The sequence below is a fragment of the Solenopsis invicta genome, chromosome 6, assembly GCF_016802725.1.
Source record: "Solenopsis invicta isolate M01_SB chromosome 6, UNIL_Sinv_3.0, whole genome shotgun sequence".
NCBI lineage: Eukaryota > Metazoa > Arthropoda > Insecta > Hymenoptera > Formicidae > Solenopsis > Solenopsis invicta.
Window position 1 is genome coordinate 6429857 of NC_052669.1, and position 14973 is coordinate 6444829.

The following is a 14973-nucleotide window of genomic DNA, read 5'->3' on the forward strand; positions in this document are numbered from 1 at the left end:
TTAGCAAAATGCAGTTTGCAGCAAAATGGATGTTAGCACGGACAACAACCTACATCCATTTCTCGAGAGATGGATGTGGGTTGTTGTCCGTGCTAACATCCACACTGTTTTTAACGGCGGGTTACAAAATGGATGTGACACGTAGTTCCTATTCTGACCAGAATAGATGTGCGTCACTAGTGTACGGGAGTTTCGAAGCGTTATAGGAAAAAGGCCGCCGTGGCCGCTCTCAGGTTCCTCTCTGGCGTTGCTATAAAAAACCTGACGTGGTGAAGTTGGCGGTGAGTCGCGCGACATATTCGTCGATAGGTCGCTTTCGAGTCTCGTACAATCGATTCTTGATTGACGATCGAGTTTCGTTCAAAACTGGGAAAATGGTTGAAAAATAGAGTTTAATGAGTTAATATTTCTTTTTAACTAAATAAAGTTAATCATATAATATTAATTTTGTTACGTTAGAAATTGTGCGAACAAAAGACTAAATCAATTAAAAATTACATTAAGATTAGATTAAGTTAAATAAAAAATTAATTTTGAAAAGCATTTTTTATACTAAATTAGATTAGTCAAAACAATTATAATATGAATCATCAAATAAATTTAATTCTTTATTTGTTAATTAAGTTTATAAAATAATAAGGAAATGTTATTTTTATGTAGAAATATATTTTATAATTATTTTCTTTCTTACACAGATATACATTTGTCCACTTATAAGTTAAAGTTTATGTATTCTAAAAGTAAGTTAGTTAAAAATTAATTTATTTAAAACTACGTTAAGAGTTAAAAATGTTTGTACTTTTGAGAAATAGGTATAGTAGACAAATAATTATTTGTTTAATTTTCTGTATTTTCTATTGTTTAAGCAAATTTATTTATACTTATACCGAAACGTAAAATAAATATCTTATTTCAAGTAAATCTATATAAATGTTAAATAATATTTGTTTTTTTTTTATTTACACAAAATACTTGTTTTAAATAGTATTTTTATAATTTTATAATTTTATATCCTAATAAATTTTTCTATTGAATCTAAAAACTGGTCTCACCAACTCTGATTAGCTTAATCAGTCAATTAAATTTAACAATAACCAACTGCAAAACTTAAAATTGATATCCGCATCATTTTGTTTTCTTCTATTTTCTGCAAATTATAGTTTCTTTGTGTAAAATATAATACTTAAAATTAAAAATTAAGTAACTCGTTAATTAAAATAATTAATACATTAAATTAGGAGCGATTGCTGCAGTTTAAAGTTTTAACAATTTATAAATTTAATCAGCCAATTAGATTACTTGGAATTGATAAGACTAGCTTTTTTTTAATTTTTTCCCACCTTTGTGTTCGATGTTTATGAGTAAGCGATCGATCAATCGCTCGATCACTCGATCGATCTTGGGCGAGTCTCATGGGTGAGGGGGCGAGATTGGAGATGAGCGACTTTTGCGCGGGTTTGACGGATCTATCAGCCGTGCCGTCGTAATATCGCGAAAGGGGTACGACAGAGAGAGAGAGAGAAAGAGTGCAAGAGAGAGAGAGAATGAGTGAGAGCCAAATCGGAAAACCGAGAGGAACGGTGTAAGCTCGTCTGACGCCTGATGCGGCGAGTTTCAGGCAGACCGTGCGCGTCGAACGGACCGAAGTAAACCGCGATTCGCCGCGTTTCTCGACGAAGAGGACGCTTAAAACGCCTGGCCGACGACGTGACGTAAGAGCGCCACGGTCCCACCGATGTTTCTCACGTCGCCGGGCATCGGAACGTTCCTCGGATCCGAGCGAACGTTCGCTCGTTTATTGTAATCTAGAAAAAGAGGGAGAGTGCACGGAGAACGAAGAGTGAGAGTGAGAAAGCGCGAGGGGGGCGGTAAAGTTAGATCCGCTGGATTCACCTAACCCAAATCGATCGCTGTTGAGACCGACCGGGCGAGAAGGCGCTGGCTCAGATCTTTTATCGCCGGATCTTATCGATGGTGCCCGAGAACCGATCCGCTACGAGCGCGTCGATTCTCAGCGCCGGTCGTGAGATCATCGTGCAAACATTATGACGGACGCTCGCCCTTGCCGCGACACGAAGGACCCTCTCTGCCCGCTCGCCAGCCGCGCTCTTCTACTACTACTGGTGCCGCGCAAACACCGAAGTGGCGAGGGAATTGTGGAGAATGCGCGAGCGTGAACGTGAGTCGCGAGGCGTTGGTGTGTAAGAAGCCTGTGGGATTCACACGTCAGGTCGCCGCCCGATTTTCAACCGAGTGTCGACCGACCGCCCAGCCAACCATGAAGAAACAGTTTTTCCGGGTGAAGCAGCTCGCCGATCAGACCTTCTCCAGGTAACCTAAAGTCAGCTGAAACCAGCTTGTGTAATTCTTCCTTTCAGTTTTCCTTCTAATTTTACCTGCATCTCTACTGTGTGTACGGTACGGTGTCTACATGTCAGGAACCTTCAGCTGATTCCATCTAAACAGATCTTTTCTTGTTAAGACTAATATGTCAGAATTGTCGATAGATTGCATTATTCCAGTAGAGAATATGATCCATCAAAATAAATTCTTTGATTATAATGCTTTAAAGTAGACCTTGAAATTACTTATACGGATATTGGTTAGATTAGAAGTGATAAAACTGACTGCGAAAGATAAAAGATAAGGTCTTGCTATCAAATATACAATGTGTCAGTGAAAGTTCATTTTTTATGCAAACAGAGCTGGTAGAACCGAGGTGTTAACGGATGATCTGGTGGCTACTGATAAGCATGTTGAACAGATTAGAGCTGCTCTTACTGGTCTCAGTAAGAGACTTGGAAATCCACCAAATCAAGCCCAGGATCCAGCTCTAAAGGAAAAACGTTTGGTAAATAGATGAATCATATTAAAGGACTCAGATTATGATTAAGTGTAATGTTTGAATTGTACATAAATTCAATTAGCAATCATTATTTTGATATTAGAGTGTTATATTTTTTATATTAATTGTTTTTATTGTGAGATTTATTAAATATTAACCTTTATTTTTTAGAAAAAATGCCCTGAATACATACTTGGGCAAACAATGTTAGAGAATGCTGGCGAAGATGGTCTCATGAGCTATGCACTGGTGGAATGTGGGCGAGTGCAGATGTCACTGGCTAACGAGGCCATGGAACACGAGGCTAAAGTCGAACAATATGTGGCTGCTCCATTGCAACATATTTTAGACACTGACGTACCAAATATATTGAAGCATAAGAGAAATCTAGCACGTCTCATTTTGGACATGGACAGTGCCAGAACGAGATACTTTCAAGCGATTAAACATAGTACTGGTAATAATTGTTATATTTCAAATCATCCTTTTCATTTTTTTATTAAGATATTTTCAATACAAATAATATATAAAGAATACTGAAACCTCAAAGCTTTCTTCTTTGTTTTGATTATTTGATATTATTATGAATTATTATATGCCTCTTGATTTATTTTATATAATGGATATGTTTGTGTTTAGCAGATTTGAAAAATTATTGTGTAAAATAGCTGAACTTTGTGCTATGCTTTATGTAGGTACAGGTGCAACAAAGATAGAAAATTTGAGGGAAGAATTAGAAGATGCCGAATCAAAAGTTGAGCAATGCAGAGATCAATTGGCTGCAGAAATGTTTCAGCTTATGTCGCGGGAGACTGAGCTAGCTCAGACGATTATTCAGTACATAAAACTTCAACGAGCATATCATGAAAGTGCATTGCATTGTCTTGAAGATCTTATACCTGGTTTGGAATGTTATATTAGTAAGTTTTAAATTTTTTGCAATTGAAAATGCTTTTGTAGTAAAGATTATAGCAAATTGATACAACTCTCAAACGTTACTCATGTCGCAATCGATTATAGACGATAACGAAATGAAACCAGTCTTTGGGTATCCTCTTGAGGAACATCTTAGAGTAACTAACAGAAAAATCGCACTGCCCATACAACTGTGTGTATCCGCGCTGCTGCGTCTAGGTATAGAGGAGGAAGGTCTTTTCCGAATAGCTGGCGCCGCCTCGAAATCACGACGTATCAAATTAAGCCTAGACGCATGCTGTCTCACCTTAACGACAGCCCTTGAGTACAAGGATCCGCATGTTATTGCTGGCGCGTTGAAATCATACTTACGAGAATTGCCGGAACCTTTATTGACGTACAAGCAAGTATCATTCTAATCAGAATCGATAATTGTCACTGTATGCAATATGATCACGTTTATGATTACATTTAGGTTGTATCCCGAATGGATGGCTGCTGCAAAAATTTCGCACAGTGACATGAGATTACGAGCTCTCTGGGAAGTATTACATAAGTTACCACCAGCGAATCTGGAAAACCTGCGGTTTTTAATTAAGTTTCTAGCTGTGCTCACGAAAAATCAAGATATAAATAAAATGACACCGCAGAATATCGCTATTGTCATCGCGCCAAATTTGATTTGGAGTCCGCAAGAGGACGCAAACACAATAGTGTAAGCGAGTCTTTCTCTGTATATGAACATATTCGCTTTAGAGTGCTAAAGATTATAACTAATATATTAGTGCATCACTGTTAAATGATTAATACATCGCTGTTAAAAATATTTATACTTTCGTTACGTTTACAGGATGAACATGAGTACAGCGAACAACTCTAGTCTTATAGTAGACCAATTAATTACGTATGCGGATTGGTTCTTCCCCGGTGAGGTGGATTTTGATCGCGATTTGGACATTGGGATCATGAACGACGCGGAACATCAGACCGTCGGTATGCGCCGATGCGTGTCCAACAGCAGTCTCAGTGATCACGGCGAAAGCCCAACGCAGGGTAGCCCAAAACCAGCGGCACGTCGGAAGAATAAACCGGCACCAACACCACCGGGCGGCAATACTCCGGATCGGCACGACAAGCCGCCGCCGCCGACACCAGACAAACCACCGAGAGCCTTGACGTCTACTTTGAATCGATCGACGTATAAAAGTCAGAAGCATGAAGTGAATACCGAATTGATACGGCACGAGAGCAACGTGGAGAAGCACGAGAAACACGAAAAGCATTCGGAAATGGACGCGAAATCGCAGTCAGAATCTGTTCCGACGGACATTCATCCTATCGATAATGCCGAACGGTTGCAAGAGACCGTTGTTCATCAAAGTGAAGTCTTCAATTACAATGAAGTAGATAAAAGTGTTCAAGAAGTGCAGAAATGCGATGCGAAAGTAAACGTGCCCAATACTAAGGAGAAACCAAATGGAAACTCGTCCGATAGTACGAATGTCGCTAAAATCATTACAGAAATGGAGCATAATGAGACTATAGTGCAGAGACCAAAACCAGTGCCTACGGAGAAGCCATCCACGTTGGAGAGGAAAAGACCGGTCGCAGCACCGAGAAGTATAACGAATATTGTGCATAACACAGGTGAAATATTTTTCTCAATATTATCTTGATGCATTTTTTTTTCCATTTGATTGTATTAATACATATGTTTAATTATAGCGGAAGAAGGGGTTGAGTTACGTAAAAAACTAGATAGCAATACGCACGTAACGCCGAACGAAAGAAGCAGTAAACCAGCGATACCTGAGCGACCGCCTGGCTTAATTCGTCCGTCGAGTCTCATCAGGCAACAGCCACGTTCCACTAACGAGAATCTAGAGAGCGATCCAGGGGTGAGCAAATCTGATTTAACGCGCGGCTAAAGTTTTATCTGTACACATATATGATAATTATTTATAAATGTAGTTACTACGGGTGGACAACAAATAACACTGCCTGGATATTACATTTTGAGATAACGTAAGCTACATGTGAAGTAAAAGCTGCACACCGTCTGATCTGAAGCTTTCTCACATATGCATATTTGCTTTCTATTCGTACTCTATTATGCGTTATATAATGATCTACGGAACTAAGTCTTTTCTTTTTCTTAAATCGTCTACAGCCTTTAACGCTGGAACGGGCTCATGTGTATTCTGTGGACAAACAACAGGTCAGTATAATACAAGTGCGTGGGGGGAACAACACCATCCCGGGCGAGAGCACTGGCAACACGGCAACTTCGAACTTGCAGAGAAGCCCAAGCGTGGGTAGCAGACCGTCATCAATGTCGTTATACGGCGCCGAACGCCCGGAGAAGTCCGAGAAGTCAGCTGCGCCGCACGAGCAGCAAGCAAAGGCGCACGCACGCACCAGATCGGAAGGTAATATTATAGACGTCCAAACGCAGACCAACACTGTGGTGACGGTTCTCAAGTCGCCGCAGCAGAAGCCGGTCTCGCCGAGAATTCACCAACGGCCACCTAGGCCACAGCCGCCGCCACCGCCGCCGCCTACCATACGGCCTAAGTCGGATCAGGAGAGCACCAATCTCTAGCAGAGCGCGGTACGAGGCAAGAGGCATTCGCGACCTTGAAATGATTTCGCCGATTTATCATAGTTGAGAACTGCAGTTTTACACATGACAATACATGTCACCGATGAAATCTGTTAAGTGGATAAGGATTGTAAAAAGTTAATGGAAACATCTTCGATCGCGAATGAAAAAGCACCGCGATTATATTTATACAACCGACGTCCGTTCGTCGGTAATCGAAAACGAGGCAAATGTATTCGTAAGTTTGATATAAGATTCGAACGCAGAGTTACTCTATTTTTTTCCGTGATCTCCCTATTTATACAACTTCTTACTATATCCCGACGAAGATAATTCTTAGAAGAGCATTCTGACAATTGCCATTGTATGAAAACGAGAGAAGTATGCATTTGAAAGTTTTAAAGGAGTTTTTGCATTCGGCAGCTATTAGCACGCCGTGTATGTGTGTACGTGTCGTTCCCAACCGTTTTAGGTACATATCTTCTAATTTCGTAATCAATCACAATATTTTTGCAGTCTACTATTTTATACTTATTGCAAATAAGAAGAAAAACGATTTCTAAGAGTAAGGTAACATTTCGTATTTCCACTATAAGCATTCAACCGCACAAAGCTCAGTGCGTTTAATATACGTGAAGATATACAATTACAGGATTGACTTTAACCCGCGAAACGTTAGCGATTAAAGACAGCAATTGCGCTTACAATACGAATTTTCAATCGATACGTCCATTGAGAGAAAAACGAACTAATATATGAGGTGACCGACATGATTAATATGTTGGAATTGATTCAACGGGTGATATTTATTAATGAAGATTGTTAATCGTTATGAAACGCCGGAAGAAATGAACGTATCCGCGCATTATATTTGACCGATTTGACGTGCGATTCGAGTACTGTTAATACCTAAGATTCGAAAGAACTTTTAATATAGTTAAACATTAATTTTTACATGTTCCAATCACGATATATTACCATGCAATGAACTCGTGACCCTCAATTATCAGACTAATTGCGCCGAAAGGTTGCATATATATGCATATAAGTCATACATATATATCTACAAAAGAGATTTGTCGATCATGTAAGTATCATATTCTTGTATAATATTAATAGGATCTGCAAATTTTGTTTCGTTTTTTTCAAAAAATCTATGTAAACTTAAACTTTCAACTTTTTTTTATTTTTAGTTAGGAGTTTAATCGAGCAGTGTAAACCTCAAAAAATTGAGTGTAAAAACTCCATCTTTTTGGAGTTTTCCCACTACGTTTTATTTAAATTTATAATACGGGCGAAAGATCTCGAGTTTGTTGTATTTTGTTTCATTGAGAATGCTAGATTTGTCAAATTAAAAAAATTAGTGTATGGTTAATATTGATTACTTATATATATAAACATAACCAATATCTTGATATTAGAAAATTGAAGATTCGAGAAGCAATTTGGAGCGTGTGCACTTGTTAAAAGTTTTTGTATAAAATTTCGTGCAATTAATAAAATTTTTGTTTTACAACATAATGCGATATATAGTTATCCGTTAAAAAAATAAAAATACAGTATTATTGAATATTTAATTATGAATAAAAAGATAGATATAATACGTTAACAATTATACTATATTTTATGAAATTATAAGAAATAGAGTTTATTAAATAAAACATATGGACGAAACAGATCTCCAAGTTATATAATTACGAGAGCTCTGGCATCGTCTTTTGTCATTTTTTAGATTTCAGTTTTATTGTTGCTACTGATAATAACAAACCTTGCATTCTCCACGAATTTCCGTGCGCTTACTTTATAATTGGTATCGCTCGTTTTATTAATTAGGCAGCGAGAGTGAAAATATAAAAATCTAGCTAATGACAAATCACGCATTTACCTAAGGTGTGCTTAGGCTGTGAATGTAATGGACTATTAGAGGAGTTTATTTGTACATAAATAAAGATTTACTCTATTAGAAATGGCGAGTGGACTTTAATATAAGGCACTTTATGATTTCCATGCGAGATTATCGATATACTGGATTTATTAATATACTCAAACAGAATTAACAATCATAAACGCAGAGTGCTCGTGTACAGCATCGTGGGGTAGCATTTATAAAAGAGCTGCGATCTGTTCATTCGCGATTTCTTTGGGCGTCACACCGTCATTATCCGTTATATTCGATTGAGCGCCGATCGAGAGCAAGTACTTGACCGCATCCACGTGATCGCAACTTACCACGTAGTGAAGGGCCGTTTGCCCGTACTGATCCCGCGAATTCACATTCGCGCCGCTCTTAATCAAATAATCAAGAATTTCGAGGTAGCCGCGATCCGCGGCCCAGTGTATGGGGTGCATGCCCTCCTCGTCGGGTTTGTCCACGAGTGCGGGCTCACTGCTCAAAAATTCTCGCACCTTCGCCGCGTTGCCCTCCTTGATCCAGTCTAGGAACGTCTTATCCTCATCGTTCAATTCTACGTTATCGTACGATAGCTTGCTGAAGACGATCCATTGCGAAGATTCGGCTTTCATCTCTTCCGCGTCCCACGCAGGATTTATTCTCGCAATTCCTTGAATGTAATTCGTCATCGCGGTCTCGCGGTCCATGTCCCCAAGATTCTTCCATGCCTCCCACTTCTGCTTGGCCTGCACCTGATACCAATTGGGGCGCGGGGTGTCGCAAGGGCCCACGGTCGCTTGTTTATATAGACCGTAAAACGCGAGCAGCTGACCCGAATCCAATTCCGACACCAGTGTCTGCAGATATTTGGCAGCTCTGTTGAACGTCTCCTCTAGATCGGTTAAGGACTCGCTCTCGAAATCGCTCTCGGCCATCGTTTATGAACTTGTGTGTGATATGTCTTCGATCGAACAAATGTACTACTGTTATCGGCTTTACCTTATATCCTTGGTGACAAGATTAACTCTTTCCCTTCTAAAGAATGTTTACTCTCGAGCGCAGCTTTCATCTGCTCCTTCTTCAAGAACGTTACGTTCCCGTGGCCGTTGTGGAAACCAGTTTGCTTATCGAACACTACGAAAGCGTCTACCACGCAACCGAATTGAGAGAAGTATAAACTAAGCTCGTGCCTACCCACCGTCCAGGGAATGTTGGCGATATTGATCACGTGTCTCCTGAAACCACTGGCAATCATGGTAGCAAAATCGAGAGATCACTTATACCGCCCGTTGTATATCCAGCAAGTGTATCGTACGATCTTGCATCAATTCGGGCAGGCTAACGTCGGAATTCGTGCCGAGACTGTCCAGCTCGATATGCACGCACGACAGTCCCCACTTATTCAGCAGATGTTCTATAGACCAGTCGGCGCTGCGCTCCTGATAAGTGCAGAGGAATTTTGCACAGGGATTCTTCTCCAGTAAAAATGCCACTATGACCACTACGTCCTCGAACAGTGTGGGCTCGTAGAAACAGTCCGAACCAATGATTAGATCCAGCTGCCCAAGCGAGAAGAGACTGGACAGAAAGAAGCCCCAGGTGATGCCGACGATTTTCACCTGGTCCACGACCCCGTTCAATTCACAGCACCTCTTGATGTGCTGCAGAGTCCTCGGTTGACTCGCGGAGTCGCTCAATGTCACGATCGCGCCACACTTGCTAGCAAGGATGCCAGGTAGCGAGGTGCCAGCTCCAATCTCCAGGACCCGCTTGCCAGCCAAGTTCTCTCTATGCTCCCAGAGGTACCAGGCAAGCACGGGCGCACAAGGCCAGGTGTAGAAGCTGTAATTAGGCTGCAGCAGCTGCAATCAGTAATCACTGGTTAGCAATCAGTCGATTGGTTATTGCATTAGAGTATTCATTGAAAGTGCCTGTGAACCTTAGCCTCAAGACCGAAATTGTCGCCACTATTCGACGTAAGACTAAATTATGTAACAATCATTACCTAAAAGACTCTGATATTTAAATAACACGAGATTAATATCTCAGAGAAAATGCTAAATCATAAATGATAGAGCAAACTGTTTCCTCGCGCATCAATAATTGCCAGTGAATCGTATGCTGGAGCAATATTACATATCAGGCTCGCGATAATGAGATTCCGTGAACCGAAAGACTCGACGCGGGTAGAGGAATTGATTGGATGAGGCGAGAAGGTGAGAGAGAAAATTCAGAAATAATTCAAGATAGAGGAAATTGGTTTATCGCGCGACCTAACCAAGAAAGACTGCCGTGTAACACCGGTAGCTCGCGCGCGTGCCGAAAATAATCCGCGCGAGCTATCCGCGCGCACGCGGAGTCGCCGCCCTCTCCGCTCACCTCGGGAATGAGGATCTCCAAGCTCTCCTCGCGTTCGTCGCCCTGCGTCTTCCGCGATCTGAAGACGAACCTTTTCACTGTCTCGCGCACCCCCGCCTCGTCATCCCCATCGGACATTAGAGCGCGCGTGGGAGGTGGATTCGTGTCGTGCGAAATGTTTCCCTCTAGACCGGGCATCACTGGACGCGCGCGTTAATCATCCCTCATCGTGCCCGTCGCTAATTCGCCCGCTGTTTCGTGTTGTCGGTATCAGCGCGTCGAGGAACGAAGCTGGATGCGAACGCAGTTGGCGAATGTCGCTCCCGCTCGTTATGGCTGCGCCTCCCGCCCTTTGTTCTCTCCGTTCTTCTTTCCCATATGATTAGGGAATTATAAATGCGAAAGTGAAGAAAATAACACGATTCTTTATTACTCTTGTATATCATTTCCATTTAATGCATCCGAATCTTCTTCTAGTATAATTAAATTTGTGTCTCTTGTGCCCATTTCCACCAATGTAGATTAACTTTGAGCTCAGTTTAATTTACTCTGTATATTTTTAAAGAATTAAAGAAAGATAAAGGGTAAATTAAATTGAGATCGAAGTTAATCTGCATTGGTAGAAATAGGCTTTACTGGCTTTGCCTCAGTACATACAATGTAACATTGTAACTTATTTTTTGTCTTTCAATGCTACTGTAATTTCCATGTCTAGATACAAATATTGTTTATATAATTTATTTTTCATTTCTCAAAATACATATACATTATTAGCCAAGCTGGTACAACCACGTTTAAATTCAACTGCCCATCTTTCCGTGGTAGCAAATGATGGGCTAAGGTCCATATAAATAGTGTCCAACTCGGCTTTAATTTGTGCAGGCGTATTGCCTTTCAAATACAAGAATTTAATTACAGCACGATATTCGATTTTTCATTTTTATAAAAACATTGACATTGACTGGGGCACAAATGACTCAAACCGAGCGTCCAAAATGGCTACACTTTTCTCAGATATCTTTCAAAACATATACGATTGTAGTACCAGAATGGTTTTGACAAATAATGCCATGTTGAGGCTTAATATTTTTCAAACTTATATATATATCATTTTTCGTATATATATCATTTTTTCCCATATATATATCATTTTTCATGTTTTGGTACATGTACGACTTCAATTCCATGTTTCAGTACATATATATTATTATAATTTCTTGTTTATAATAACTACATTCTTGTATGTGTGCGTTTACAGTATATGAATAATCTTCCTAAAATCAAACACACCGAATACATCAAACTTATGCACCGGGAACTTTATAGTCACGACTATAAAGTGAGATTTTGGAAAATTTTATTTGCAGCTTTTGTAGTTTTCATATAGCAATCCGTTTGCGACATGCTCGGCTGTTTTCGAGTTCGTTAATATTTCAACGATAGCTAGACTAAAATCAAATGCTGTCGCTGGTCCTCGACTCGTAATGAGGTTGCCTGTAAAATAATGTGAAATCAACATCAAGTCTAAGATTTCATTTTATAATTATTATTAAAATCTCACAAAATTTGAAAAAGAATAATAGAAAATAATGGGATTAGTAAATCTTAGAATATTTTAGAATTTACACGAACAATTCTAAGAATAGACATAGACTTTTTCAATAATCTTAAAAGGTATTCCAATTCGTATACAAATTCAGAGAAAAAATATTACCAGGGCAAAACTAGAAAAAGATGAAAATTAAGTTAAATTGAGATTAAAGTTGATTTACATTAATGTGTAAATGGAACTTAGAAATTGTCAATGTCACTTGATAAATATATGTCAGTTATTACCATCAATCACCACCGGTTTGTCATCTATATATTCATAGTCGTCGCTCAGTTCATTTTTCATAGATGGATAGGAGGTGATCCGTTTTCCTTTGCCAATATTATGAGTTTTCAAAGCTGTAGGGGCTGCACAGATGGCTGCTATTAATTTGTTCTCTTTATCCTGCTTTTGTAATAATCTTCCAACCTCTGCTGACTAATGAAACAAATTTCGTGTATAAGCTATCCATATATCACAGCAAAATCAGACAATACCAAATATAAACTTACAGATGTAAAAGCTTTAGATCCGTTAAGACCACCAGGTAATATAACAATATCATAACTCTTGTCCTGAGTAGCATCAGTGAACATGGCATCTGTGCAAATTTTAACATTACGGCTGCATTTCACACAACTGACATCCCATACGCCAGCTACTGTGACTGCAATCTGTCCAAACATATTTTAATATAATTAACTGATATATATTGACTAATTTAATTAGCAAATTGTATTGTTTACTCACTGATGACTACAAATTAATATCATTTAATACCTGCTATACTCTTAAAGTATATACATGTTCTTCTTTCTTTCACAATATTTAAAAATAATTACTAAGTACAACTTGTAAATATTTATATAGAAAATTGATTAAAAAATTAAATATAATATGTATGTGTATAAAATTTAAAATTAAATTAAACATCATTTACTCTTTGATAAAAAACTATAAATATCATTTTGTATCTGTCATACAATTAGAAGCTATGCTTTTACTATCATGACATTTAAAAATAAATTGCCAAACAAAACTTTACTGAGAAAATTGATTAAAAAGTTATATATATATGTGTAAAGTTTCTTAGTCTATATATACATGTACATATTGTGTGTAACACGTCTTGTTTCATTCCTGCGAAGAGTCAAGGGGGATACCATGAGAGGAGATTATTGATCGCTTTGGAGCGTCATTCAAAAACAAGATCTAGACAATTGTTGGACGACGAAATGCGCGCGAGCGTGGAATGTCACTTTCGAGCGTTATGACGAAAATGAAAGGGGGGTAAGGATCATGTACATGTGCCGTACAGTTTATTTCCTGGGGGTTTATCGATCGCTCTAGATGACGTACCCCGGCGCGCCGTAAGACGTCGACAGTAATCACGGCCTCCATTTCTTCCGATCCATCGACGAGCAGCACGAGTGCCGTTTTCTCTTTATCCTTCTCTTTCTCTGCCATGTTCGTGCGGAAGGCCTCTGCCTTACTAGGCGGTCCAAAAGGAGTTGAGAAAAATCGTGCTCGAGACAAGCTCACAATCAGCGTCGCAACGTCCGGCCGCGTTCAACAACGTCACAGACACGTACACGGCATGATTGTCAGTGTGTTGGACCGGCGGAAGCCGCGAAGGGTTGGGTTCGTCGCGTGCATGCGCACTCGCGCCAGGCACGTAGTACTCGATGAAAAACCCGGCCCGCTGGTCGTATTGAATTTTTCGGAAACCCCCAAATAGAAATGTTTTTCAGAATTTTTTAACATAACTTTTCAGAATTTTCATGTAAATTTCAGAATTTTTCGGAATTTTTGTATAGTTTTTAAAAAATCTTAGATCTTTTTTATACGAATTGGAATACTTTAGATATCTTGAGAAAATCTGCATCTTTCCTATAATTTTTTTATATATATATGTGAAAATATTCTTAGATTTCTATTTCTATACTTTCTGATAAAATCTTATAAAAAATCTGAAAAAGTTTAAACTATTTTTTAAAAATTATAGGAAATGAGAAATCTTAAAATACTCTACAATTTACATAAATAAAAAATTTTAAGAAAAGATGTAGACTTTCTTAGTATTTTTGAAAAATGTTCTAATTCGTATAAAAGTTCTGAGAAAAATTTTCATCAGAATAAGTTTTCAACTTTGCGTTTCTCATTAATTATGGCTTAACTTAATTTCGCTTGTCCATCTTCCTTGTCTGTCAAATCAAAAATTACAACGTCGCCCGTCACTGTCTCGCTGTCATCGTGCATGCGCGAGGAACTCATCAATACTTATTATCCGTAGCCATAGAAAATATCCACTGCTGCTCCAATCGAAATAGCCTAAGTAAATAAACGGCGTATTATTTGTTCATTCTTATGCAACAGCTGATGTGGCGGAGCAAATGATATACAGTAATGAAAAGTGGAGAGGGGAGATATATATAACTCGTATCTCTTTCTAATAAAATGAGAAAGACGACCGTTCCTCCTCTTTCCTCTTCCTCATCAATTGGACAAGTATCTGATTTTCTGTTGTCATCTTTTCTTAGGAGCGGTCTCAACAATTTTGATCAACTTATGAAGAAAAATTAGGCGATTATAACTTCATAAATTTAACACTAATCATTTTTTTTTTCATTTTCTACAAATTATAATTTATTTATGTAAAATTTAATAATTTATAATAAATTAATTTTTTAATTAATAAATTAAGTTAATCGGTTTTAAGTTTTGCAGTTGGCAATTTATAATTTTTGGAGAAAATTAAAAACCGAAAATAC

The 14973-nt window shown here is 38.7% G+C and overlaps 5 protein-coding genes across 10 annotated transcripts; 1 reads left to right on the plus strand and 4 right to left on the minus strand.

Annotated features, from left to right (window-relative positions):
* The first annotated feature begins 1421 nt into the window (after positions 1–1421).
* Positions 1422–8329, plus strand: LOC105194181 (rho GTPase-activating protein 44). 5 transcript variants are annotated; one of them, XR_005575057.1, is made up of 11 exons: positions 1423–2331; positions 2704–2851; positions 3017–3302; positions 3541–3765; positions 3866–4163; positions 4236–4475; positions 4611–5407; positions 5486–5658; positions 5732–5785; positions 5931–5978; positions 6060–6075. XR_005575057.1 is itself a non-coding variant. In XM_026136349.2 (10 exons), the coding sequence occupies exons 1-10, from the start codon at positions 2279–2281 to the stop codon at positions 6360–6362; spliced, it is 2571 nt and encodes an 856-aa protein (XP_025992134.2). In that variant the 5' UTR covers positions 1422–2278; the 3' UTR covers positions 6363–8329. The 5 variants fall into 5 exon arrangements, 3 of the variants coding, with proteins under 3 accessions (XP_025992134.2, XP_011157252.2, XP_011157251.2); XM_026136349.2 differs by lacking the exon at positions 5732–5785 and having other exon boundaries at positions 1422–2331; positions 6060–8329; XM_011158950.3 differs by having other exon boundaries at positions 5931–6133.
* On the minus strand, positions 8326–9257 carry LOC105194185 (acyl-CoA-binding domain-containing protein 6-like). Its single transcript, XM_011158953.3, has one exon. It carries the CDS (start codon positions 9186–9188, stop codon positions 8466–8468), a length of 723 nt encoding a protein of 240 aa, XP_011157255.1. The 5' UTR covers positions 9189–9257; the 3' UTR covers positions 8326–8465.
* On the minus strand, positions 9200–9636 carry LOC105194183 (SRA stem-loop-interacting RNA-binding protein, mitochondrial-like). Its single transcript, XM_011158952.2, has one exon. The coding sequence runs from the start codon at positions 9506–9508 to the stop codon at positions 9254–9256; it is 255 nt and encodes an 84-aa protein (XP_011157254.1). The 5' UTR covers positions 9509–9636; the 3' UTR covers positions 9200–9253.
* On the minus strand, positions 9200–10951 carry LOC105194182 (methyltransferase-like protein 23). 2 transcript variants are annotated; one of them, XM_026136350.2, is made up of 3 exons: positions 10633–10951; positions 9904–10115; positions 9200–9831 (listed from the first exon to the last, which is right to left on the minus strand). In XM_026136350.2, the coding sequence occupies exons 1-3, from the start codon at positions 10807–10809 to the stop codon at positions 9531–9533; spliced, it is 690 nt and encodes a 229-aa protein (XP_025992135.1). In that variant the 5' UTR covers positions 10810–10951; the 3' UTR covers positions 9200–9530. The 2 variants fall into 2 exon arrangements, with proteins under 2 accessions (XP_025992135.1, XP_011157253.1); XM_011158951.3 differs by having other exon boundaries at positions 9200–10115.
* Positions 10952–11223: 272 nt separating this feature from the next.
* On the minus strand, positions 11224–13852 carry LOC105194188 (protein dj-1beta). The gene is made up of 4 exons (XM_011158959.3): positions 13562–13852; positions 12715–12876; positions 12448–12640; positions 11224–12105 (listed from the first exon to the last, which is right to left on the minus strand). The coding sequence occupies exons 1-4, from the start codon at positions 13667–13669 to the stop codon at positions 11969–11971; spliced, it is 600 nt and encodes a 199-aa protein (XP_011157261.1). The 5' UTR covers positions 13670–13852; the 3' UTR covers positions 11224–11968.
* Positions 13853–14973: the final 1121 nt, after the last annotated feature.